This window comes from Candoia aspera, chromosome 6, assembly GCF_035149785.1.
Source record: "Candoia aspera isolate rCanAsp1 chromosome 6, rCanAsp1.hap2, whole genome shotgun sequence".
NCBI lineage: Eukaryota > Metazoa > Chordata > Lepidosauria > Squamata > Boidae > Candoia > Candoia aspera.
The window spans coordinates 94,968,440-94,995,516 of record NC_086158.1 but is presented as its reverse complement, the minus strand read 5'-3'; the positions used below and the strand labels follow the sequence as shown (position 1 = coordinate 94,995,516).

At 39.8% G+C, this 27,077-nt stretch overlaps 1 protein-coding gene across 1 annotated transcript; it reads right to left on the bottom strand.

Moving 5' to 3' along the window:
• Positions 1-11,019: 11,019 nt before the first annotated feature.
• LOC134500399 (phospholipase A2 inhibitor alpha-like protein) lies at positions 11,020-14,656 on the bottom strand. Its single transcript, XM_063307714.1, has 4 exons — positions 14,551-14,656; positions 14,123-14,223; positions 13,492-13,575; positions 11,020-11,462 (listed from the first exon to the last, which is right to left on the bottom strand). Exons 2-4 carry the CDS (start codon positions 14,205-14,207, stop codon positions 11,125-11,127), a joined length of 507 nt encoding a protein of 168 aa, XP_063163784.1. The 5' UTR covers positions 14,208-14,223; positions 14,551-14,656; the 3' UTR covers positions 11,020-11,124.
• Positions 14,657-27,077: the final 12,421 nt, after the last annotated feature.

The window sequence follows — 27,077 nt, the reverse complement described above, 5'->3', positions numbered from 1 at the left end:
CCACTGTAACTGAGATCCATCCACCTTGCTGCTGGTCATCCTCTTCTTCTCTTTCCTTCCATCTTTCCAAGCATTACAGCCTTCTCCAGAGAGCTGGGTCTTCACATAAAGTGTCTGAAGAAGGATAATTTGAGCCTGGTCATTTATGCCTCTAGTGATAACTCTGGGTTGATTTGGTCAATGATCCATTTGTTTGTTTTCTTAGCTGTCCAGGGTATTCTCAGGAGTCCTCTCCAACATTAAAGTTCAAAAGCATCAATACTCTTTCTATTCTGCTTCTTCAAAGTCCAACTTTCGCTTCCATAGAGTGTCACAGGGAATACCATGGCTTGTGTGATTCTGATCTTTGTAGATATAGACACATCACAGTATTTGACCATCTTTTCCAAGGCCTTCATGCCTGTTCTACTAAGTCCTATTCTGGGGTGTATTTCTGGACTGCTTGTTCCTTTACCATTGATAGTTGATCCTAAAAGGCAGAAGCTCTCCAGCACTTTGATATCTTCAGTACCTATTCTAAATACTAAATATGCTAAAGTATAAAACTATATATCATTTCATTATTTTGAATGCACATTTTTACATTTGGTTTTCTTTAAGATGACTAAAAGTGTTATGAAAGTGCAAAAAGGTTGGCATACCTAGCAAAAACAGGATAAACAAGTTTGGCTTGAAGGGTATATTTTGAAACACATTAAAAATGTAGATACTATGGAAATAAAATCCATTATCAGGCTGGGTGTGTTGAAAAGCATTGTGGAACTAGACATTGTTAATGCAATCTGTCCAAATTAAGAAAGCTTCATTTAGAGTATAATACTTTTTTGCTACTCTGTGTTGTTCTTGCTAAGATACTTCAAGATTAAAACTGGCTATTAGGGGTGTGCAAAACATTTCAAATTTCAAACATCTGGTGCTTAAAATGCTCCATTTTTGAGCTGGAAGCAATGATTTTAGCTTGAAATGGGCAGTTCCAACTATTCTGGAAGCACACCAAGATCCTATCCCTATAGTGCCAAGCACCCATTTCAACATCAGTAGCTGAGCTACTGAAACCCAGCTGAAGCACAGAACACTTCTGGGAGTAGAAAACAACCCGAACATTACAAATCCAAAATGTTTTGCACTACTTTTCACTTTGAAGAAGGCAGATAAGAGGGTAAAATAGCAGACCCTTTACTCCTCTGTTCTCCAGTGTTTCCAAGACTGTCCTCCACCAAGAAATCTGAAAGCTGGGAAACCTTCTTTAGATTTAGCCTACAAAAATTGAGAAACAGTATAGATTAAAGTAGGGTGGAACATTTAGATTCAAGCTCTTTTAGTTTGCATCTTGTTTACTACTCACTGACAACTTTGGGCTGAAAGGCAGCATATTCAAATTCTTAACACACACATTCTGCTCTGGATTATCACTGATGCTTGCTTGTGTAAGCGTGACTCATAATCATAGATTAGGATTCAGAAATACAGAAACCCTTTGAGGTGTTAAGCCTCACACAATTGCTTTTGTGTGGAGTGGAAGATTAGTTCTGTCTTTGTTAGCCACCTCCAATTCCCCTTCCCTTGGCTCTGTCTCCACTCCTAGGGAGAAAGATTTGAGGTGGGGAGGCTTCCTGCTTCAGATTTCCCTTCCCTAAACATGGAATAAGAAGGAAGGGATCAGCAGCATCACAACGTTTTGGCGATGAAGTGAACTGCCTCCTGTGTACTTCATCACCAAACTCACCTTTAGGAATGAGGCTGAGAATATTAACATTTACCAAGTGACAAGCAAGGATAACATTGGTTAATAGCTGTCTTTCTTCGGTAAACACAGTGCAACAAACACTCATTTTCCATCTTTTTTAAAGAAAACATAAAAGTCACGATTTGAGAATTCAGAGTGGAATGAACTTTGTGTCTCTCACTAATTATCCTGATATGTTTTATTAATGGTGTTTATATTTTTATATATTACATTGCATTGCATTTTATATTTATTTTTTAATTGATTACTCTTGTTGTAAACTGCCCAGGGTCCCCCTGGTGAGAGGAGATGGGCGGTGACAAATTGGATAAATAAATAAAATAAATATTCCCCCTCCTGTGATAAGTTGTAAAACTGGGTGATAGTCAACACTCAACCTGAATTTTGGTGTGGTTTTAATTCTGTTCATGCATTTGAATGGATATGGATGGGGTAGAAAATGGGAAGCAATTTTCTAGTAGCCGCCCTTGTTTTGCTTCATTTTATAAATTTCATTACTTTTTTAAAGAACATAAAAACTAACACTAACACAGAATAAAAAGAACAAAGAGAGAAAGAAAGAAAAAACAAAGTGCAGAAAGAAAACATAAAAAGAAATAGAAAGACGAAGCTTCCAATTTCCTTTGCAGCAAATACAAGTATAATTACACAGTTATTTCTTACTCTATGATTACAAAAAAACCCTCACTTTTTTCTATTATCCAATGTTTTTTCTAGTCATCAAAACCACAAGCCATAAGTGCATTTTTTTCATGTTTCACGCAAAAATTCCATAAGGGGTTTCCAGTCAGCCATAAATACAGATATTGTCTTTCCTCTGATCAAGGAAGACAATTTAGCCATCTCTGCCAGTTCCATCATCTTCACCAACCATTCCTCCATTGTGGGTAGTGTAGAACCTTTTCACTTTTCAGCATATAATAATCTTGCTGCAGTTATCATATATAAGCACAAAGTTCTATGTCTTTTTTCATTTCAGGCAACTAGAAAAGGCAGACAACTAGAAAAAAGGGACAGACAACTAGAAAAAAGTCACAAAGTAGGTGCACTTGTGAGGCATCCTTGATCACTCACTAAACCTCTCCAAATTCAGGTCTGAAAAGGATTTCTAAATGTGGCTTGGGTTAAGATTCAAGGTGGTCTGGACTCTGGATAAAATCCTGAGAAAGCACAAAGGCTTAGAATGGAAAAAGATAATCGGAAACATCAAGAGGTTGTGCTTTTCTGCATGTTCTTGTCCACTCCCGACTTTTACTTGGGATGAGAAGGCTACGTATTTGCCTAGCTAAATGTTAGAGCACCCTCTCCCAAATTCTTCTTATGGGTTCAAATCATTACACCAGCGAAATAAATAGGCACTTTTGACTCTTTTGCACCATGAAGGCAATGCAATTCACCTTACTAAGGTGAAGAGGAGATAAAACTTCCCCCAATTAGGTATTTGTGTCATCTTCTAACATCCTTACCACCTTGCAAAAGCTGGAAGGGATTTCAGCAAGCACTGGAGGAGACCAAGAGGAAGCTACAGAAGAGAATAGCACAAATCCATGTGGCTACGTTGCTTCACTCTTACAAGCAAAGGACTTTTGTCTTGCTTTATCAGACAGTTCACTCCAATGTTTTTGAAGCAGCATCTCCACAGAGAACTACCCTAGAAATAACTGGCTTGGTGAGATTAAAAAAAAAAAAACTTTCAAAAATTTAAACTGTGCTGGCCAGTTCTCTCTGGAATATCAGAATTTGACAGTAAAATGGAGTGGGTTATAAATCTTATTTTTTTGTTATAAATAAATCAGCATGTTCAATTGTTGCTTGAGCTGTCAAGCAAAGAAGAGCCCCTGGAAGTTCCAAGAAGTCTTGAATAATGCCATATGGTATAAGAAAACAAATATTTAGAAAATCTCCAGAGTCTACTACTTTTAATAGGAATCTGTCTCTATTACTTAGTAAAATATCTTAATTGGAAATCATCCTTATTCCCTTGTTTACTTTTTCTGATCCATAAAATGGCTGTAGGTAATTTTTGGAAGCCATGGTGGTATGGAAGATAATACTTAAATAACAGTGTTAATTGAAAATGACACCCTGGTAAATACAAATACAGCATTTCTATTTTCCCATATGACAAAGTTGAACAAAGAGAGAGATTTGCTTTGTTTGAAAATCTCCACACTAGGGAGTAAGATTCTACCAAATGTAATGGAAAGATGCATATTAAAAGTAGCACGCTGGACACAAAGGATCAAATTAAGTCAAGTCAAGTCTCCAAGTCACAGAAGATTCTTTGTGACTCCATTGACCCTGTAGGGCTTTCTTGGGCAACCATATGGACTAGTTTACTGCTTTCTTCTGGGATTCTTTCCTCCAACTTCTGGTTTAGCTGACAGTCCTGGCATGTCCTGATGGTTCCCATCAAAGGAGTAATCAGGCCTGACCCTGCTTAGTTTCATAGCCAAGATAAAGTCAGATAGAAGTTGCCACTTAGCTGGGCATGAAAGATTACAGAGAAACACAGGAACACTGAATTGATACGGTTGACACTTTGGCCTTCGGGCCCCTTCAGGTACCTCATTTGTCCCAGCCAATTGGTTCTCATGCCCCAAGTGACCTTTTTAATGAACATTGGTGACACCTTCAAATCAGGACCCACTGTGGCCCTGTTGACGAAGTCCAATATTCTGTCCATCAGGATAAAAAGTGGTGAGCCATGCGAAGTAATGAGGACAAAATAAGAAAAAAGAAAGAAAATAATGCTGAGAGAAACCAAATTAATGCAAAATATCCAGGGTGTGCCTAAGAAAACACATCAGTGTCTCTGCCAGAGCTGATCTAGAGTTGAGCACGAGTCAAGAGCATGATTACCACTGCTGTTTAATATGTCAGAGTAGAATTGCAGCTCAGAACTACAGTCTGGGAATCTGTTTGTGCTTAGAAACCTCCTTTGAATGGGAAGGGAAACAGAATGGGAGTGTAAAGGGCTGTTAGAGAACCATCCTCTGTTCTACAATATTCTTGTGTCTTTACTTGCCTACTGCTGGGTTCCTATTTAGGGGATGTACTTGCAAGTACTGTAAATACCATCAGCAAACCTTTCTCCAAGCTATGCTCTGATTTCAGCGAGCAGCCAAGCATCCGTGGGCAAATCATGATTTCCTGCAACAGGGAGGCTTTGTATACAGCATCAGTTGAACTTGGATGGTATTGATATCTACAAACAGACATATTACTTCTAAGTTGAATTCAATAGGAGAGAATGAAGGCTATTGTGTCCTCTCTGTTCCACCTCCTCCCTCACTGCAAATATATTAGTAATTGAGATGAGTTTGGCTTTGTTTGCTGGATTCAGGGGACTTGATCTCAGCCATTCAGAAAGCAGAACTATCTGAGGAATGTTTATAAACAGTGCTGGGCTGCATGGAGGTATTTCCCACCCATTGTTCTGCATAGAGACACATTGAAATGGATGGATCAGAATGTAGCAAAACAGGTAGAAGTTTACTTTGGGACTATCAGCTTCAGACACCACTAGATGGCAGCAAAGAGATACAGAACATTCTAGCCCTTTCCTGTCATCTTGTGGTTCCCTGGATTTGGCAGCCCAGATTTGGTATTTTGCTTTCCATGAGTGATGAGTTACAGATGATGATGATGATGATGATGATGATGATGATGATGATGATGATGATTTTCACAATCTGTTAGCATGACAAAAAACATCTGTCATGAGTACTGATGGTGAGCAGGAGGGGGCCCCTATCCAGGGGGGAAACTGCATGCGTAGTTTAGAGGCTTTGAACGGTCCTTCGAAGAAATCCAGAATGATAAACCCGCCTTGACTTTTGGGGGTTTATCTGTCTGGGTTTTCCCACGCTTCTTCAGTTTTGTAGGATTTTCTGTCTACAACAGCAGTAATAAAACACTAGAGACTTCCTCCTGGTCTCGGCGTGGTCTTTGCTTAGTCAGGACAACATCTTAGTATTTGGCAGAATGATGCAAAATTGATAACTTTTACTGACTTTTTTTTAAATTGTGCCTTTGAGTCATTCTTGACACCAGGTGACTCCACAAACAAGTCCATGCAGTTCTCTTGGCAATGTTTCCATTGCCTTTGCCTTCTTGCTAGGGCTGAGACAGAATAACTGGGCCAAACTCACCCAGCTGGCTTTATGCCAAAGGTGAACTAGAAGTTTCAGTCTCCTGGTTTCTAGCCCAGTGTCTTTAACCACTAGATCAAACTGGCTCTCATAACAGATTAAGACAAAAATCAATAAATCTAAATCAATGTATACAAAATCCCACTATAAAACCCTGGGAATAGCTGCAATCCAGCCTCCATTAGTAGTGGGCAAGCATCTCCTTCAACTCCCAGGGCTTATTTGAACAGCTGAGTCTTTATGGACCTCCTACAGGCTGACAGAAATGGTGTTACTCAAATGTCTGGGGAGATACTGTTCCAAAGGAAGGGGTGGGAATCAAGAAAGTGTGCTTTTGCAGTTCCTTTAGATGATACTCCCTGGGCAAGGGGATGTGGAGCAAATATGCCCTTTATGACCTTACTAGGCAGGAACATGGCATTAAGTTCCAGGCAAGCAGGGGACCTTTCACTCTACCACTTCTTTAGTAAGGACAGAAAGATTACTTTGAAGTTAGGAAGGGAGGGTATATGAAGGGCAGCAGCCTTCCTCCCTCCAACTTTTTTAAAGGAAACTGGTATACCCATCTGGTCTGTTTTTATGACATCCTTGTATATCTACGATAGCCCATCCTCTTCTTGATGCCTTCCAAATGAAGAAGGACTATAAACCTCAGAAATTGAAGCCGAGAAGTTCTCTGCTGGACAAGACTGCCTATAGCCTAACATTAAGTGAACTTTCAGAGGCATCTGGATGCTAGTCAATACTGATATCAATACCTACACACACATACACTGCCATACACACAAACGCATACACATGCATATATGAAGTTTCTTTAGCTCGGTGTGCATGCATGTGTGGATGTAGACAGGGGAGATAACAACTTCATTGTTTAAGCACTGATGCAACTAAACCTAACTAAACAGGTAAATCATGCAAGCTACACAGATCTGCTCCTATCACAAAGGACTTCCTGTCTCTTTCCTTCTTACAATGTCAAATTTATCTCTCCTTCCAGCCATGTCTAATAAACCTCTGCCCATTTATGCTTTGATGTAGCAAAAAAAGCATGGCCCTTATTTATTTTTTTATTAGCATTGGGCTACCTGACCCCCTATGTACAGCCTGGGTAGGATTCACCATTATTTATTTATTGTCATCTGTGTTCTGTTCCTCCCCAGTAGCAGCAGATGACCCAGCATAATTCAGAAGGAAAAAAGACAACAAAACAAAAACAGAAATCAAACTTCCAAAAGACCTCAAATCTTTCCTCACCCAATCCCCAACGATTTCTAACCCAGGAGATGCCATCTTTCTATAGCACCATCAATTCAGGGAGAATAAATCAACCCAACCAAGATAGTAATTATGTGATGACTATGATATTATTTCTCCTGCCAACCTAGCAGTTTGAAAACATGCAAATGTGAGTAGATTAATAGGTATCGCTTCGGAGGGCAGGTAACGGCATTCCGTGTAGTCATGCCAGCCACATGACCGCGGAGGAAGTGTCTACGGACAAACACCAGCTCTTCAGCTTTGAAACAGAGATGAGCACCGCCCCCTAGAGTCGGACACGACTGGACTTAATGTCAAGGGAAACCTGTACCTTTACCTATGATATTATTTAATATGCTTTGTGTGGGTGGGTGGCTGAGTGCCTTTGAATCAGTGTTGACTCCTAGTGACTGCCTGTAGTTTTCTTGGGAAGGTTTTTCAAAAGTGCCTCCTTCCTGGGGCTGAGAGAAAATGACTGGTCCAAGATCACCCAGCTGGTGTTATGCCTAAAGTGGGACTAAAACTCAGGGTCTCCCAGTCTCTGGTCCTGTCACCCAGCAGTGCCTTTAACCTCTACACCAAACTGTCTCTAATATGCATTATTAGCCCTAGGAAACCCAGTTCTCTGGAAGGATACCTGGCTATTTTCAAAGCATAAATAAATTGTGTATTTCAAAAGGCCATTGTCCCTGTACACAAACTCATCACTTGATTGATTACAGGTAGCACTTGTATAGTGACCACAGTTGGATCTGGCAATTCCATCCAAACATCGTGTGACTGTGATGGACTTACGACATCACTTCCCATTTGGTCATTAAACGAGACAACACATGACCTGGCTTGTGATTTCACTGCCGGCTTCTCCATTGACTCTGCTTGTTGGAAGCCAGCTGTGAAGCATACAAATGGCAATCACAGGATTGCGGGACGCTGCAATGGTCATTAACACCTGCTGGTTGTGAAGCTCCTGAATCTCAATCACATGACTGTGGGACACTGTGACAGTTGTAAGCATGAGGACCAGTTGTAAAGTTACTTTTTCAGTGCCATCATAACTGAGCAGTTGCTAAACAGGGCAGTTGTTAAGCAAGTCCTACCTTAAAGGATACCTCTGTTATTTTAAAATAAATGGATGGATAGATGAACAACTTCAGCAAAGGATTGTTACCTTGTCGTGGTGCTGGAGCTTGAGCACCTCAATGATGCCATGAGCTAAACCATGAAGGGCCACCTAAGATGGGAAGGTCATGACAGAGAGGTCAGACTAAATGCGATTCCTGGGGAAGGTAATGGCAACCCACCCCAGTGTTCTTGCCGTGAAAACTAAATGGATCAGTACAACCAGAGATATGTCGGTATACCATCGGAAGATGAGACCCCCAGGTCGGAAGATGGTCAAAATGCTACTGGGGAGGAACAGAGGATGAGTTCAACTAGCCCCAGACGTGATGACGCAGCTAGCTCAAAGCCAAAAGGACGGCTAGTGGCCGACGGTGCTGGTGGTGAACGGCGAATCCGATGTTCTAAGGATCAACACACCATTGGAACCTGGAATGTAAGATCTATGAGCCAGGGCAAAGTGGATGTGGTTATTGGTGAGATGTCAAGATTCAAGATAGACATGTTGGGCGTCAGTGAACTGAAATGGACTGGAATGGGCCACTTCACATCAAATGACCACCAGATCTACTACTGTGGACAAGAGGACCACAGAAGAAATGGAGTAGCCTTCATAATTAATAGTAAAGTGGCTAAAGCAGTGCTTGGATACAATCCAAAAAATGATAGAATGATCTCAATTCAAATTCAGGGCAAGCCATCTAACATCACAGTGATCCAAATATACGCCCCAACCACAGATGCTGAAGAAGCTGAAGTAGAGCAGTTCTATGAGGATCTGCAGCACCTACTGGACAACACACCTAAACAAGACGTTATTTTCATCACAGGAGACTGGAATGCTAAGGTGGGCAGTCAAATGACACCTGGAATTACAGGTAAGCATGGCCTGGGAGAACAAAATGAAGCAGGACATAGGCTGATAGAATTTTGCCAAGACAACTCACTCTGCATAACGAACACTCTCTTCCAACAACCTAAGAGATGGCTTTATACATGGACTTCACCAGATGGACAACACCAAAATCAGATTGATTACATCCTTTGCAGCCAAAGGTGGCGGACATCTATACAGTCGGTAAAAACAAGACCTGGAGCTGACTGTAGACCTGTATAGGAAGGATAACAATATTGGGGATAGCTTTGACGATGTGGTCAGTGAGCTAGAGCCAGACATCCTGAAGAGTGAGGTTGAATGGGCCTTAAGAAGTATCGTTAATAACAAGGCAGCAGGAGACAACGGCATCCCAGCTGAACTGTTCAAAATCTTGTGAGATGATGCCATCAAGGTAATGCATGCTATATGTCAGCAAATCTAGAAAACACAAGAATGGCCATCAGACTGGAAAAAATCAACTTATATCCCCATACCAAAAAAGGGAAACACTAAAGAATGTTCAAACTATCGAACAGTGGCACTCATTTCACATGCCAGTAAGGTAATGCTCAAGATCCTGCAAGGTAGACTTCAGCAATTCATGGAGCGAGAATTGCCAGATGTACAAGCTGGGTTTAGAAAAGGCAGAGGAACTAGGGACCAAATTGCCAATATCCACTGGATAATGGAAATAGACAGGGAGTTTCAGAAAAACATCTATTTCTGTTTTATTGACTATTCTAAAGCCTTTGACTGTGTGGACCATAACAAATTGTGGCAAGTTCTTAGTGGTATGGGAATACCAAGTCATGTTGTCTGCCTCCTGAAGAATCTGTATAACGACCAAGTAGCAACAGTAAGAACAGACCACGGAACAACGGACTGGTTTAAGATTGGGAAAGGAGTACGGCAGGGCTGTATACTCTCACCCTACCTGTTCAACCTGTACGCAGAACACATCATGTGACATGCTGGGCTTGAGGAATCCAAGGCTGGAGTTAAAATTGCTGGAAGAAACATTAACAATCTCAGATATGCAGATGATACCACTTTGATGGCTGAAAGCGAAGAGGAACTGAGGAGCATTATGATGAAGGTGAAAGAAGAAAGTGCAAAAGCTGGCTTGCAGCTAAACCTCAAAAAAACCAAGATTATGGCAACCAGCTTGATTGATAACTGGCAAATAGAGCGAGAAAACGTAGAGGCAGTGAAAGACTTTGTATTTCTAGGTGCAAAGCTTACTACAGATGCTGACTGCAGTCAGGAAATCAGAAGACGTTTAATCCTTGGGAGAAGAGCAATGACAAATCTCAATAAAATAGTCAAGAGCACAGAGATCACACTGACAACAAAGGTCTGCATAGCCAAAGCAATGGTATTCCCAGTAGTAACATATGGCTGTGAGAGCTGGACCATAAGGAAGGCTGAGAGAAGGAAGATGCTTTTGAACTGTGGTGTTGGAAGAAAATTCTGAGAGTGCCTTGGACTGCAAGAAGATCAAACCAGTCCACCCTCCAGGAAATAAAGCCAGACTGCTCACTTGAGGGAATGATATTAAAGGCAAAACTGAAGTACTTTGGCCACATAATGAGAAGACAGGACACCCTGGAGAAGATGCTGATGCTAGGGAGAGTGGAGGGCAAAAGGAAGAGGGGCCGACCAAGGGCAAGGTGGATGGATTACATTCTAGAGGTGACGGAGTCGTCCCTGGTGGAGCTGGGGGTGTTGACGACCAACAGGAAGCTCTGGCGTGGGCTGGTCCATGAAGTCACGAAGAGTCGGAAGCGACTAAACGAATAAACAACAAAATAGATGAACAAACAAGCTAACAAAGCATGAAATAAACCAATCAGAGATAGTGACATTTATTTCATGAATTTATTTATTATTCTTGAATATATATGCAAATGGAATCATTCACAGGTGCTGTACATAGCCCCTCAGTACACTAGTCTTCATTCGCATTAAATAAAAGAAAATTCACATACAACCAAGAGCTTTTCTTCACAGGATGCCGCGTGCCAGGCTCCGTCTTTATCTGCTATCACGCATGCCTTGGTTCCATCAGCGTTATCTGGTTCTCCCTCAGCCCAGTTGGTGAAGTTCGCTGGATCGTGTATGAGAAGATAGGCTTCTTTGTTGTGCCTCTCCAAAACACTTGCAAAAGCCTTATTCTCATTTTCTAGTTGAGGAGAAGGAATACGGCCACCAGCTAGGGTACACTTCTGGTTGAGATCTTCATATATCCCTTCTTCCTTGTTAGTCACGTACAATCTTTCACTGCCACTGCCAAAAGTCCGAGCTAGAAATGCAATAGGCAAGCAAATGTTTGTTGCACAATACAAAATGCTCCACAGATCAGGTTGCTTTTGCCTGAAAATGTGTTTTCCCCTCCCTAGATATAGGGCAGCAAGCAGATTTTACAAGAAGAGAAAGCAAGGAAGACATGATTTAGTACTTAGTTCTGAAAGGAAGTCAAGAGAGAAATCAAGGAACTGCAAATGGGCCAAACAGCATACACCATTTCACTTTTTAAAAATGCCAAAATCTGGTCCTTTATTATTTGGAGAAAAGCACAGTTATGGACATCCAACCAAGCTGTCCTGCTTCCTATCTGAAAAAGGGCCTTCCTCTAAGAGGGATGCGGTGGCGCTGCGGGTTAAACCGCTGAGCTGTCGATCGGAAGGTCGGCGGTTCGAAACCGTGCGGCGGGGTGAGCTCCCGTTGCTAGTCCCAGCTCCTGCCAACCTAGCAGTTTGAAAACAAGCAAATGTGAGTAGATCAATAGGTACCGCTTCGGCGGGAAGGTAACGGCGTTCCGTGTCGTCATGCTGGCCACATGACCCGGAAGTGTCTGCGGACAACGCCGGCTCTAACGGCTTAGAAACGGAGATGAGCACCGCCCCCTAGAGTCGGACACGACTGGACTTAAGGTCAAGGGAAACCTTTACCTTTACCTAGTTCTCTGTTGAAAATACCCATCTTCCCAGGAGTGCCATTTAATGTAAACAGTGTGCCTGTGGGCAAAGAGCTAAGAGGGAAGCTCGCTGGCCATTCTTCAAAAGAAAAGTGGTTTGCTTAAGCAAGAGTCTTCAAATGCATCCTGTCCCGGGTAATGTGTCCTAAAACAGTAGGAGACTCTGCACTAGCACTTCTCAAACTTCAGAATATATCTGGGAAGAAAGCATGAAGTGGTCTAAGAAAGAAGAAGAATCTGTACATGTTTCAACTTCTCTTTGAACAGGAAAGGTGGTGGAAACTTGGAAAAGGGGACGATTGGCAATGTTCTGAAATCATAGGCTGGACACATTCCGAAAATTGTATTTTGGACTAGGGGCAAATACAGAATTTTTCTGCTATTCCTGAAAGGGTCCTGACTTTTTCCAGACTTTTGCAGAGTCTGGAAAAAACGCCCTGATTTAAGGAATGCACTCAGTCTGACTCTTGAATGGGTGGCATCTTTTTACAGGGAAATGGAAAAATCAGGGATCTTTAATGGATAGCATTTGTTCCAAATGATTAATCCTATTTCATTTCCCTTGCTCCTGAAAAAAGATGCAGTTCCCTGAAGAGGAGCTATCAGCTTGTATCAGGGCTCTCCACCTCTGTTCCTAGGAATTGTGGGGACGATCTCAGCAAGGTAATGCAGATTCTTCAGACAGAAACTCAGTAATAATGGACAAAGTACCCTGTCCCCCAAAAAAAGTTAAAATAGGGCTACCAAATGCAGACTTCAGAACTTCAGGTGACTATCATATGACATCCAAAAGATACAGGAAACTGTAGCCCTTTCCTGCCTCTTCTGATCATCTGAATTTTTGCAGCTCAGATCTGATATCCTTACTTTGACTAATACTCAACATGAGTAAGTTCCTCCCTGTTGGAGCACCCCAAATGAATGTAAATCGGTTCAGGAGATCCATACAGTTTTTTAGCCATTCTCTATGCAGTTGGGAAAAGAGCATGGAAACTGATACTTTCATCAGGTGTCTAGAGGCTACAGGCAGAGGTACAAAGCTGAAAACTGGCCTAAGGGAGGATTCATATGTTGCTTCTGTTGTTTTCATTCAATCGGGCAAAACACAACCCAGAAACAAGAAATAATGGAAGTCCAGGAGGGAGGGAGGATAAAATGGTAGCCTCAACCACACAAACAAAGCCCCACATTTTTCTACCTATGTGGCATGTGTGACAGGCATGAAAAAGATGGCACAGTCCCAGCAACCATCTTGACTTTTTTACCCCTGCCCCTATAGACACTCTGGTAAGAGATAGGCAGCTAGAATTCAACACGTAATTTGGAGGAAAAGCCAGGTTTTCGAGTATCTTACCTCTATGGACTGTGTAGAAGGCGTTTGTCAGATCATTTACCTTTTGTTGAATTAATTGTATATCTTCAACCACAGTAGTTGGTGCTGGAAAGGAAAACAGCATCACTTGAATGGAGACCCAGAAGGCAAGGCAAGCTAAACTGAACTGCTTCTGATTGGTTGGCATGAAACAGTCAACATCTATTCTTTCCTGGACTTGCCTACTTTCTCTTCAAGTGAACCCTTGGCATCTCAACTTAATATGTATCGGTCTTCAGAAGAATGCATGAAACGTCTTGGGGATGAGGGGATTAGATTGTTGCCTCACTCTCTGTGAACAAGAAGGAAGTTGGCTTCCTGCTTTCCTGACTATCCCATTTCAGATGTGAATTCACACATTCGAAGGCTTTTCCAAAGAACAGGCATCCTTGCGTTACAAGTCTAGCTTCAGCCCTGATATGCTTAATTCTATGGTTACGATTTGTTTGTTGGATTGGATTTAGGGAGTAAAAGATCCCAGAAGAGCGTTTTTACCAACTCTGCCTTCCAGGAGCCTTTTTGAATTCAGATAACAGGAATTGCATCCCTGCATTCCCACTTCTGCCCATGTGCTTAGTCCCCTCCCCAGTGCCATATATAGGGTTAGGATTACCACATTTTCCTTCAGGATCTGATGCATGTCCATTGGCCAGAGATGTTCCCAAAAGAAGAAGACTGGACACCAGAATCAGATGCATCTTTTGGTGAGATAATCTATACAAATCATAGAGACAGAGTTATTATGACATGCAAGTGATTCTTAAACTTTAGATTCACATTCCACTCTGCATAGCTAATACGTATCAAAAGCCTCATTTCATGCATTGTCTACAATCTGTACAAGCCCAATCTAACCTAAGACATTTTGATACATATCTGCACAAATTACTAACTTTAACAAACTACAAGCATACATTAATCATACTTTCTAGCCCATTCATTATACCTAGGGATGAACTTTCCAGAAGGATGCCTCTTAGAAACTATAATGTTCTTAATTAGCTATCATACATTACAAGCAAATTGTTATTCTGCACTTACTCTGAGGTTTCTGCTGTTCTAGATGAGGCTCACAAAAACTACTTTCTCCCCAATGCAAGGGTTATTTTATATCAGTCATGAGGGCTGTGCAAATTGATTGCTCAAGGTGGTTCCCCTATCTTTTACTCTTTCCTTCCCTTCCCACCCAATGGTAAATTGTGGCTATTTATTTAAGAACAGCCTGGCCTTTCTCATGGAATGTTTAGAAAATTTGGAAATCTTCCTGTCACTAGGGACCCAAAATATGAGGAAATACTGGAGAATACAGGGTGTGCGTGTGAAAGAATGTCCCTGAAAGATTTTGCAATACTTTGCAATAAGACACCAACCCTTTATGTTTCATAGCTTTGCAGAAAGATCCCTTCATGATTACACTAAACAAATCCAGAAGTTTGCAAACCACTATTTTCACCTTAGTCAGAAAGAGATACCTTGCAAAAGGGCATTATATAAAGATTGGAAAACTCCTTCAGTTTAGCTGGTGCTTGCACTGGTAGAGATGCTGAGACGGAGTTAAGAGAAGTTCAGCTGATAAAGTAGCTTTGCCCATTCTGGAAATAATTGTTGCTTGGAATACTCCTGAACAGATTTATAGGGCAATTTTTACTGATTAGAGTCTGACAATCCTGATTTTTCCTGTTCTTTATTCCCCTAGGTAAGATCTCCTTCCATGTCTGTGACTTTTTAAAAAAATGTGTATGCATATGTCTTCATTTACAGATATTTGTCCACATTTTTCTCTAATCTTATCCTGTAAGAGGTTTCCTTAATAATATGCCATTTTGCATATTATTGTTTGTGAGACACATCAATGTACATTTTTGGACTGGAAATGCATTTGAAATTTCTCCGAAATGGGAATGCCCTAGGATATTTGCAGACCAATGGTTATATTTACTTTGAAGGTGCATATTTATTCTTGCTGAACTGCACATAGAATCTAATTTTACTTTACTCTTAGCTTTGGATTGCCTCTTACCATTGCTGACTAATGGCGCTATTCTTTCCAAGCAAAGTATTTCTGGGTGTCTGTTATTTATGCATCGTGTATATAGAAATGAAAACGTAGTGACAGAACCTAATGATTAGGGGCAAATCCATTAAAAGAGACTGCCTACATGCTGAGCAAACTCCAAAAATGTTGGTGGGCCAAAAGCAATGGTGTGTGCAGAGGGTTAAAAAATGTCCAGATAACAGTGAGACTGAATCCTCAACCCCCAACCTCTTTTTATGGCCACGATCTTGATTTTTTGGAAGCCTCCCTTCTCCCACTTCCAGACACCCCTGGCCAAATGCCTATGACTTCTTTTAAAAAAAGTCTCCTTGTAGCACATAATATTAGTGCTTGTTAACTCAGCTTCTGTGTTCTAATAACAGCATCAGTTTTCAGTCAGCAAAAGGAATTCTATATTTTGGGGGGAAATAAGGTCCCTCTTTTTGAGGATATGCAAGATGCAACTTCAGAAAGGATGGGAATGTGGTAAATTATCTAGGGGCATCTGTTTTTCTGTGAAAAAGTTTAGAGCTATACAAATGTATCTCAGGGTAATTTGTTAATTATTATAGGATTTGAAATGAATTGAGGAAGAGACATTTTATAACTGCCAATTTAGTTTTTGCTAAAAACAAAATTGAAGAGAGAGCCAGTCTGCTCTAGCATTTAACTAGAAACTGGGAGACCATAGGTTCTAGTCCTGCCTTGGGCACAAAGCCAGCTGGATGACCTTGAGCCAGCCACTCTCTCTCAGCCCTAGGAAGGAGGCAATGGCAAACCACTTCCAAAAATTCTTGCCAAGGAAACTGCAGGGATTTGTCCAGGCAGTCTCCGAGAATCAGACACAATTGAATGGATTAAAAAAAAATGAAGAAGGAATCTATTCACCAAATATTAATTATTTCTCTTTTCTGGGAACTTATGTGAAAATCATTCTTTTAAAATCCCGAATTACCCAAGACATTTTAAGGAATCACTGCCTACATATTTGAATATCTTGCTTAATATTGACTTGAGCTTTTTCAATCTCAACTTTTTCCTGTTTTGTTCCTTTATTTCCTCTATTGGTGTTAAAGGGAATATAGGAATGGTAAAGGAAAAAAATAATTACTTTTTCCACCTCTTTTTTATTACCGAAGTTTTACTATCTTTCTTTTTGTTTTACAATGGATAATTTTATTGTATTTTAGTTTGTGATAAGTTTTTAATTTTGTCTTTGTTTTCCCTGTCAATAGATGAACTTGGTATATCCTTCCTTAATGTGAATCTCTTCCCAAAATTGCTTCATTTACCTTTCTTAGAACTCATTTTTTATCTTTCTGTCATTGAACTGAATGTCTTAAATGCTCCATGGACTGTTTAAGATCATAACCTGTAACCTGCTCACTGTATTTACTCATTACCAGGTCCCTTATGTGTCACTAGCCTCAAATATTATTTACTACATTGGATTGACTTGTTATTAATGATAGTTGCATTTTTGGGCCTCTGGAATACATAAGCCTGTTAGTAGCCTTTAGTGTTCAAGACCCCAACAAAAATGCCAATATAAAGGAGACCAGAGATCATAATGCAACCTTTGTACATCAACGTTTGCAACAGAGTCAGCAGATTTTTTCCAGAGAGATTGGGGGTGGGGGGGTGGGGGTTAGAACTTGACCTATTTTCAGAGATACTAACAGTTCAATGGTTGATTTACACAATTATAGCAAATTTGCCCCAAATACAATCCAGAGATAGCTCCTGGATGGGAAGATGCGTTTTAAAGGAAGTGCCCACCAACTTTTGGGAAAGACAATAATTAATAAATCTCTCTTCCCACATGCAATACAGAACTTTCCAGTTTGATATATTCTCATTGCTTGTACTATAATAAATTAAGAGGTACAGTCGTTTTCAAATCCTGGTGATTCCAGGGGTAGTTTTCTGGACAATATGGAAGTAGCTTGTGATTACCTTTTTCAAGGAAACTTTTTCAACTTCCTAGCACAGCTGACAGCCCTGGAGTTTCTTAGTGGTCTCTTATTGAAGTTCTAACCAGCCCACCTTAGCTAACCAGTTCTAACCAACCCACCCCTTTTTGGAGTCAGCTACTTTAGCTCTCTCTCTCTCTTTCTGTATCTATTATTGATATTTTGTAAAATCTAATATGCAAATATTTCGTACAATCTACTCTATTATGTAATTTTATTATTTTACTTACTTTATTCTGTTTTTGCTAACCATATCCCCTTTCCATAATTAGAAGCAGCAGCATAACGTAAACTAATTAAAGCAAATGTCATGATAGGGTAGATTACATGAGTTTTTATCCAGCTACGCTTTTTTTCCTCTGTGTAATTTTTCCAGTGATTTTTTTGGGGTCACATTATTACAGCTTTGAATCCATTTCTATCTGCTCATTGCCAAATTCAACATACACCCAATGATGTAACCTGAAGCTTACATAACCCTAAGACCGAGCAAGACATTGTCCCAACAGGAGGTTCTCTGCTTCATTCTCATTGCCCCAAGAAATCAGTTTAAATACTGCACTTTGATGTTTTTGATATTAGCGATCTGGCTCTGTTGTTGTTCAAGTGGATAGTGTAGACTTGTATAGACTTGGCATGGCCTTAAATGTCCTCCACAACTTAACACATCTAAATTCTCTCTTCTAACTCCACATTATAGTCAGTGATACATGTAGAACAGGAACTGTCTGCATTCTGCAAAAGTTGGTTTTAATGTTTGGGATAGCAGCCTGTAGGAGCAGTCTAGATTTGCTTCAAGAGAGCAATCCATGCCACAGAAGCATGATTTCCTTCGTAAAGAAAAGGGGCTATCAGTTCTCCTTGAATCATTTCAACCAAACAATTCGAGTGGCTCAAAGTCCTTCAGGCCAATGCTGGGGGGAATATGCACCTCCGCCCTCCAATCAAAGCACCTCTCTGAAGCTTTTGAGACTCCTAGTGACTAGAGATAGGCAAATCTGGAGAAAACCTTTGCCAAACTGAACTCCGTTTGCTGTGTGCATCAGCAGGACAGTAATCATCCCTCTCTCCCTCCCTCCCTCTCTCAATCCCCATATACATAGAGATCCAAAGAAAACTTTACAATAGTTTGTATCTCTTCTCATCTCTGTTCCTCCATCCTTCTAGAAGAAGAAACTAGTTCACTAAGAACCAGCAACTAAAACTTCTGTCTAGCAAGGAAGTTACTAAAAAGGCCCTTGGCTGTATGCCTTTTTTTTAAAAAAAAAGTTATACCTTGTGTTATAATTAAATGGTTTCTTTCGTAAGCTTCCTATAGTGGAGAAAAGAAGAATCAGTTCCCTGCTTCTCAAGTCCTGTTCTCAAACTTCCAAAAGTATTTGATTTTATTCGATTCCTTTCTCCTCCTCCTCCCCCTCCTCCTCCTCCTCCTCCTCCTCCTCCTCCTCCTCCTCCTCCTCTTCTTCTTCTTCTTCTTCTTCTTCTTCTTCTTCTTCTTCTTCTTCTTCTTCTTCTTCTTCTTCTTCTTCTTCTTCTTCTTCTTCTTCTTCTTCTTCTTTTAAAATACTGCCTCAGTAGGCATCTTTATACTGTCAGAAATTATTATAAAAATATCATAAAAGACCTGCCATACTGGCTTATGGGGACCTTGCCAACCTAGCTGCCCCCTCCTTAATTTCAGTCATGCCAATTAAGATTAAAGGCTGTTGCTTCAAAAATAGGAGAGGAGGTAGATCATTATCCCAAGGCAATCCTTTTTCTTCTCAAGCCGAGGAATTTGACTCTTGGAGAATGCATACTTCAAAGTCTGAGGAAGACTAGAAAAAGAACAAAGTTGACATGGGCTATTCTAAAAGTAAAGAATCCTGACTTATTTTCAGCTAGGCTAAATTTTTGTTTTCCATATATTCTGTTGTTGGTTTCCCTAAAGCTGTAATTATAAATTATTCAACTGCTTAGCTCTCTGTAGCTATCACATGAGAAATGGGGACTTCTGAGTTTGCCCAAGAACCACCAATGACATTTTATCATTGCTATTTTATATATTTATAAGAACAGAAGTGCATATTTTAACAATTATTTTATAAATAAATAGAATGCAATTCCAGGGAAGACATAAATCCTTTAACAAATATTACAAAAAATAAAAGTATCAATTTTTAAAGTCTCAGTCCTTAAGCTCTCATTCATATGAATGATCCTGATATAGGTATTTATTTAAAATCTTGATCTAATACCTTTAAAAATAAATCCTTCGCAAGGTCTTTCCAGAATAAAATATAAACAAGAATCTCCTTCAAGCATCAATAGCAGCAAAACAATCAAAACCATCTGTTTCCAAAAAAGTATTAAATCAAAAATATAACTGAACTCAGTAGAATCTATCTTTGGGGGTGGGGGGGGGGAAGAGCCAAAAAATGTCTTTCAGAAAAGCATATTGGTTCTCAGATCTTTGAGGGGTGGGAACGTTAATGGCAGCAAATATTTCTTCAGTGTTCCTTCCCATGTTGATTAGAATGGAAAGGTCTCTCATTCATAGATTTTTCAAGGTATATAACCTTGGCTCTATGTCCATTTTTAAAAAAGAAGACACTGTAAAGTATTTGTACAATCCATGACAGAGTATAATTGAAACAGGGAGGAATAAAACCTGTTTGTTAACACCAATACACTCAGTGCATGGCTGTAGCCCTCAATACTTGAAAACAGGTTCACAATTCAAGAGTTTAGTATCAGTGCATAGTACACCATGCACCTGCACTATTTGGCCTATCCTTAAAAAAATGAGATGAGACACTGAAGCAAGAAAGGATGTCTTCATGATTCCTAAAGTATTTGGCACTTTAATTTGTGTGAGGAAGAGAGAAAGATGAATGGAGTGGGGGGCATAGGCTCATGGAAATTGTACAAAAAGTGTTTTTTTTTCCTCCTTCATCCATAACACCAGAATAACGTATTAGCAGTCAAAAGCTTCACAGTAATAATTAGTGTTATGGAATTCAATGCCTCAGACAAATTTATGGGTTAGGGTTTTATATCCTTTATATCCCTTATATCCTGTGACCTTGGTTGGTCATCATGGTGCCTTGATCCATTCTCATGTTCTTATCTAGAATTCAAGTTCTCAGGAGGCAAGGAAGGAAGAGATTAATTTATCTTCTGTCAATATCAAGGCAGGAGGAAGGAGGGGGAATGAAAATGATGCAAAAAAAAATATGGGTAAGAATATAAAGGAATCTTGTAGGAGCACAATATGATAAAATGAGTTCTGTGTTGTTATCACACTCCAAGGGATTAATATTTGGACTGCTTTCATTAGAAAAATAATCCAACTGAAATATGGATCATTGATACATCAGTAATGAAAATATTTTAATTTAATTTATTTAGGATGCTTTTAAGTGGCATCCTAACAAGCCACTGGCTGAGATTTTGATAATACAAAGACTGGTTTTGAATACAATTAATTACTTTGATTTATCAGCTGAAACAGATGATTAATTGAGTAATATGTTGCTGGAGTTAATGAATAAGCCTAAATGCAGCATTTAAAAAAAATGTATTGCAAGTGCACACTTTATAACAGTGCAACGAATTTGTCTCAGGCAGAAAGAATGTTTAATCAAATGACTTCAAACTGATATTACTGCTTATCTCCAAAAAAGTTATGGGTCCATTGATACGATTTGCTTTTGATGTGATTACATGAAGCTGCCAGCAGTATTTGCATGCAAAGATGAAAAATTATGTAAATATAAATGGGGGGAGAATTGTACTTTCAGACTTGCAAGAGTCTGTTAATGCAGCCTTAAAATAAGGCAGAATTAGCTCATCTGGTCATGCTTCCTGTCTGTTCCACCTGGTAAGGCTGACATCATGCCCAAGACTGTGATGGGTCTGCCAAAGACACCACAGGCTTTCACTTCCTTTCTTCTTTTCCCACAATGGAGAGAAAAGAGAGAAAGAAAAAAAATGCATGGAGTTGTAATTTTGGTTGGCATCATTGTGGACAAATTTGAAACAGGTAAGGCCCCATTTCTGCGGGACTTCTCTAGGACCTTCTCAGTCTCAGTATATCCTGAGGTAGGACCACTGGATCTTGGCTGCAAACATATGGATGACCACTAGATGTCAGCAAAGAAATTGGAGGGCTGTCATCTAGTGGTCATCCAAAGGTTGGCAGCCCAGTTCTAGTTAAGCAGACTTGTTTCTTGGGAGTGGGGTGGGGACTGTCATAAGAGTAGAATCAAGTAGCTAGAAAGAGTAGAACCAATTATCTAATTACCCAACAATGCTGCCAATTACTCAGTAAGTCTCATATTCTCACTGCCCCTTTGGTTGAAATATGATCAAGGACGGTCACTTTAAAATCACAATGCGTAAAATAGCAATCCTTGCTTTTTGCAAAGAAATACAATTTGGCATTCTTTGCTGAATGATGGGGAGAAGGAGAAGGAGAAGGAAGTCAAGTCAGTAATTTTTGCAATTAAAAAGGTAACGTCTCCTTCAGATCAAGTGTGACACAACTATGCTGTTTTCTTGCCAATGATATGGAAGTAGTTTGTAACAAGAGACCAGGAAACAAATGGAACCACTAGGGGGCACTTTAAACCGAACATTTTATGGGATTTCATTGACAGAGGAATTGCCTTTTATCTGTTTCTGTTACCTGAATGTATCTGAATCAGCTTCTGTTGACAAGCTGATCCCACTTCCTTTGTTATCCCTATTGTGTGGTTTAATGCCTGGTTCTGCTATCTGGCTCCATCTTTCTCAGCTAAATGCCTTTTTCAAAAGCAATCATTTAGGAGCCCTGATAATAGCCTTCACAGTCTTTTAATTTAGTTTTCACTGAAGAAACGAAAGGGAAGGAAAGTTAGAAACATGTTTTAAGGGAAAGGTTCCCCTGCCCCTTTTTCTAAATAGGTTGTTTATATAAAGGATACGGTTTTCAGGAACATATTAAGGGACATGGTAGGGAAGGGGGGAGGAGGAGGAGGTAAAGCCCCTCATATCTTAAGTATTGGGTGACAAATGTATTATGGGCCAAGGGCCAGATTAAAAAACAGGTGAAAAATGTATGGGCCAAAATTGGAAAGTGGATGAGACAGCACCAAATCAACAGTGTATATGTTCTATCTATTTCTAAACAATTAATCATTGCTTTAAAAGCATCCTTTGGAATGATGGAAAAATAAAGAGTTATGCTGAAACTACATGTTCTTCTTCGGTCATATAAAATGGCATATACTGTGCTTCCAATGATTTTTCAATTTTTTTTTCTGTTCCAATTTCATGTTGAGTGGCTTTGGGTAGCATATTGTTCAATGCATGTTCTTTGTTTGGGTGGGATCATACATGTGAATAAAACTGAAATACTTTGGCCACACAATGAGAAGACAGGACACCCTGGAGAAGATGCTGATGCTAGGGAGAGTGGAAGGCAAAAGGAAGAGGGGCTGACCAAGGGCAAGGTGGATGGATGATATTCTAGAGGTGACGGACTCGTCCCTGGGGGAGCTGCGCATGTTGACAACCGACAGGAAGCTCTGGCGTGGGCTGGTCCATGAAGTCACGAAGAGTCGGAAGCGACTAAATGAATAAACAACAACAAAATACATGTGAATAATGTAATATATATATAATTGACAATTATGACAGTACTACCAATAATAAGAAGAGCAGTGAGTCATAACATTCATGTGGATAGTACAGGAATGAACATCAGCAGAACTGGCAGAAGCTAAGATTTGGTCAAAATGGAGGGGGTTTTCTGGTGGCAGCAGCAAGGAGATCAAAATACTTAGTTGCCTCTGAAAAAAAATATTGAGACTGGAAGATATGTAATAAATGTCTGCAGAAACATGCTGAGCTTCCTGTAATTGCATCTGGTGGTACTCTGGATCAGACAAACTTACTTCAAAGGCATCCATTCCAAGATACTGCAACTGTTTCCTGGAGGCACAATTCTTTCCTTTCTGTTTGATGGCTTCTCTGGGGAAGAACAGAGCACCTGGAAATATGCAATATTGATTCTGACTGTCTATTGCCAATAATGAATGTGATCAGAAAGCAACAGGGGTTCATCCAGTTTGCCTTTTATACAGGCAATGCTGTTTCAAGCTTGCAGGACTGTGGAGCTGAACATTCTTTCACAACTGCCTGAAAGTCTGAATTTTCAGAGAATCCATTCTTACTTCAAAAAATGCCAGTCTGGCATTTTGGTTGTTATTGCTACTAAAACTTGGGCTGGTCAGATGAACCGGACTCTTCATAAGGTGAACTGATTGTAAGGTGAGAGAATTATAAGCAAATGTCCTTTGGCAATGCTTAGGTAATGGAGCAGCTGTCACATGGTGATGTTGCTCTACAATGGCAATGAACACGCTGCACCAGACTCTGGGCCAGAAGTCTGAGCACTAGATATACACCAGGTCACTTGACACAGCAGGACTGATTGATTACATTTCCAAGTAAGTACGTCCATTAACATTAAATCAGGTGTGTTAGAGGTGTTACATTCACCTTATCTATGTGTATCCAAGAACAAGAACAGCATATCCTCAAACTTTCCAGAGGATAATAATACAAAAGCACAATTTAAAAGGGGAACAGACAAATGGTGGAAATGAATGAAACAGTGAGAAGAATCCCAAAGTGCCTAAAATATCACATACACTGTAAGGGTAGAACAACGAAGAATAATAAGAAATCTAGGATAGGTTTTGAACATTTGTTGGTCTCCAGTCACCAAGTACTGTTATCAGTTGATGACTGCAGATGTCATGCTGGTGGAAAGAGCAGAAACAATCAAAACCAGTCTTATGCCTTGACATCAACAGGACTTCCATCTTCACATAGCTTTGAATGCTGACTGCCCTATGAGCACCATTCACTGGGATCCAAGATCCCCTTGCTACCCATTGGTGTAAAGGCTGGTTAGATGCTTATTAGGAGTCCTCAAGGTGAGCAGAAATGTGTTGGCCTTCACCCAGAGTACTGGTAGATTCACCACCTCTAAATGAGGCATTATAAATATCAGTGACAGGACTATTCTACATTTTCAGAAACAATTTGACCACGATGGACAAAGAGGTATGTAAAAAGACACAACATAGGAAATTCATCAAGAGTTTTTAGTACTTTTTGTTCAGCTCTGTTCTGAAGGTTGGTTGGTTGGTTGGTTGGTTGATTATGAGCCATCAAGTCAATGTGGACTCTTAGCAACCACACAGAATGATTTTCCCCAGGACAATCTGTCTCCAATATAGTCCTTCAGGTCTTCCAATGGTGTACTCTTTGTTGCTGCAATTGAATCCATCCACCATGCTGTTGGTCATCTTCTCTTTCCTTCCACATTTCCCAGAATTATGGACTTTTTAGGAGAGCTGGGTCTTTGCATAATGACAGTTTGAGGCTGGTCATTTGTACCTTGAGTGAAACTTCTGGAATAATAGTTTGATGATCCATTGGTTTGTTTTCTTGGCTGTCCATGGAGTTCTCAGGAGTCTTCTCCAACACCAGAGTTCAAAGGCATCAACACTCTTCCGATCCTGCTTCTTCAAAGTCCAACCTTTGCTTCCATAGAAAGTCACAGGGAATACCATGGCTTTCACTATTCTGATCTTTGTAGGTATAAACACATCACAGCATTTGAATACCTTTTCCAAGGCCTTCATGGCTGTTCCACCAAGTGCCAATCTGCAGCGTATTTCTTGACTGCTAGTTCCTTTACCGTTGATGGTTGATCCTAAAAGGCAGAAGCCATTTACCACTTCAATAACGTCATTGTCAATGCTAAGGGTGATGGCATGACTCTGGTCTTTATATTTAAACTTAGTCCCATTTTTTTTTCACCTTGGCCCTTGATTTTCATTACTAGAGCTTACAGATCAATTGCATTTCCTGTTCTGAAGAACCTGCTTTAAATTTCATTCAAACTATGTTTGTTCTCCATGTTGTCTCTTCGTTCTTTGAGAAGAGAGAGCCAGGGTTGTGTCCCAAATCTAAAGGTGGAAGAATAGTGATAGGACCATTGCTATGACTAGGTAGAGCAAAGTGGCAACTTCAGACAGCAACTCCAGGACAGGAGGGAGCAGTGACAAGTCTTGGAGGCCACTAAAGTTGTCCTGCTGCATATCATGGTTGAAATCAACTGTGAATCTGTCTGGCTCTGAATATGATTGGAGGAGTGAAGGAAGAAGTCATGATCCTTTGCTTCAGAGCTTGGTCCAGGAAAGCAAAGGAGATGAAGAGATGCAGCAAGAGTGAAGGGTGGAACTGGAGGGAGGTTGTTTACTTAGTGCTGCATTTTCTGCATAGGCATATAAGGCCATAGAGTTCAAATCTGTAGGTGATCTCAGGGTTTGTGGTGCTTTCCTAGGTCCCTTCATATATCTTAGATCTTCTTGCAGATTAATGAAGATAGGCAACCCATGGATTAACGATAGAATGGAGAAAAGCATGCAGATCTATCCCTGACATTTTGATTCCCAATAAAAATGGATTTAAGCCTCTCCTTCAAATAAGACTCAGGAAACCAGATTTATTTTTTCCCCAGTCAGTCTTCAGGTTTAACTTTCTGGTTTTGCTAGGTTTTGATAATTGCTAGGCAACAAGGTAGAACTGACAGCATGAGATGTGATAGAGCACTTTCGGAGGATCAAGACCCAATGACATTTAATGAGGGGAAGATTCTGCTGGAAAAAGGTGCTTGAACCAGCTCCTAAGAAATGCAGATAACATCCAAAGTCTTCAGAGGGTATTAAAAATATACAGTCAATATATATTTCATATCTCAGTATATTCCATATCTCATACATTGGGAACTCCTAATTTTCAAAGCATAGGCAGAAAGAAAGAGGAAGAAGTGGAGATGCAGAAAAAAAAATAAATTATCTATAATTAGGGTGAGAAATAACACTGCATTCTTCCTGCATAACAAATGCTGATTGATTAAAACTTGGAATATGTACAACATACTGTTTAAGTGCAATTCATCATAAATGCAAACAATGCCATAATTTGGTATTTCTGCTTTTGCTATTCTTGGGATGAATATTGATTTCTATTTTGGTTTTGCTCTCTCTCTATATTCTTATCTTCCAGTTTCATATTCTGTATTTTAAAATGTACCCATTATTTTTGTTTTTATTTTCTTTCATTCTATTTTTATTTAAAGAGTATATCAATGCAACACCGAATAATTTAAAAAGCACAATAATGAACAAAAACAAAACAGCACAAGAGCTAAAGAAAAACTGAGAGAATTTGGGAGAATTAAAAAAAAATACATTTATAATCTTAAGGACAGATTTGAAATTTTAAACATCCATATTCAAACTATTGATCCCAAAGTCCTCTTGTATAGGAACAGGTGATCTATTAAGAATTATTGTATTAATATGACTCAGAAATGGAGATGAAATGTGAATAAAATGATCTTTTAAAAAAGATTTCTTCAATACTCTTTTCTATTAAGTTAATTATTCAGCCAGTGCTATGTCCCATTTTTTAAAATATTACTGAAGCAAAGAAATATGTACTTTAGCTTTTCAGTG

Bases quoted from the DNA above. Each gene is read 5' to 3' on its own strand.
- LOC134500399 (XM_063307714.1), bottom strand. From the start codon at position 14,207: ATGCATCTGATTCTGGTGTCCAGTCTTCTTCTTTTGGGAACATCTCTG. The intron at 13,576-14,122 runs GTAATCCTAACC...TTTCCTTTCCAG, and splicing joins AGATCCTGAAGGAAAATGTG to CACCAACTACTGTGGTTGAA. The intron at 11,463-13,491 runs GTAAGATACTCG...TTGCATTTCTAG, and splicing joins CTTCTACACAGTCCATAGAG to CTCGGACTTTTGGCAGTGGC.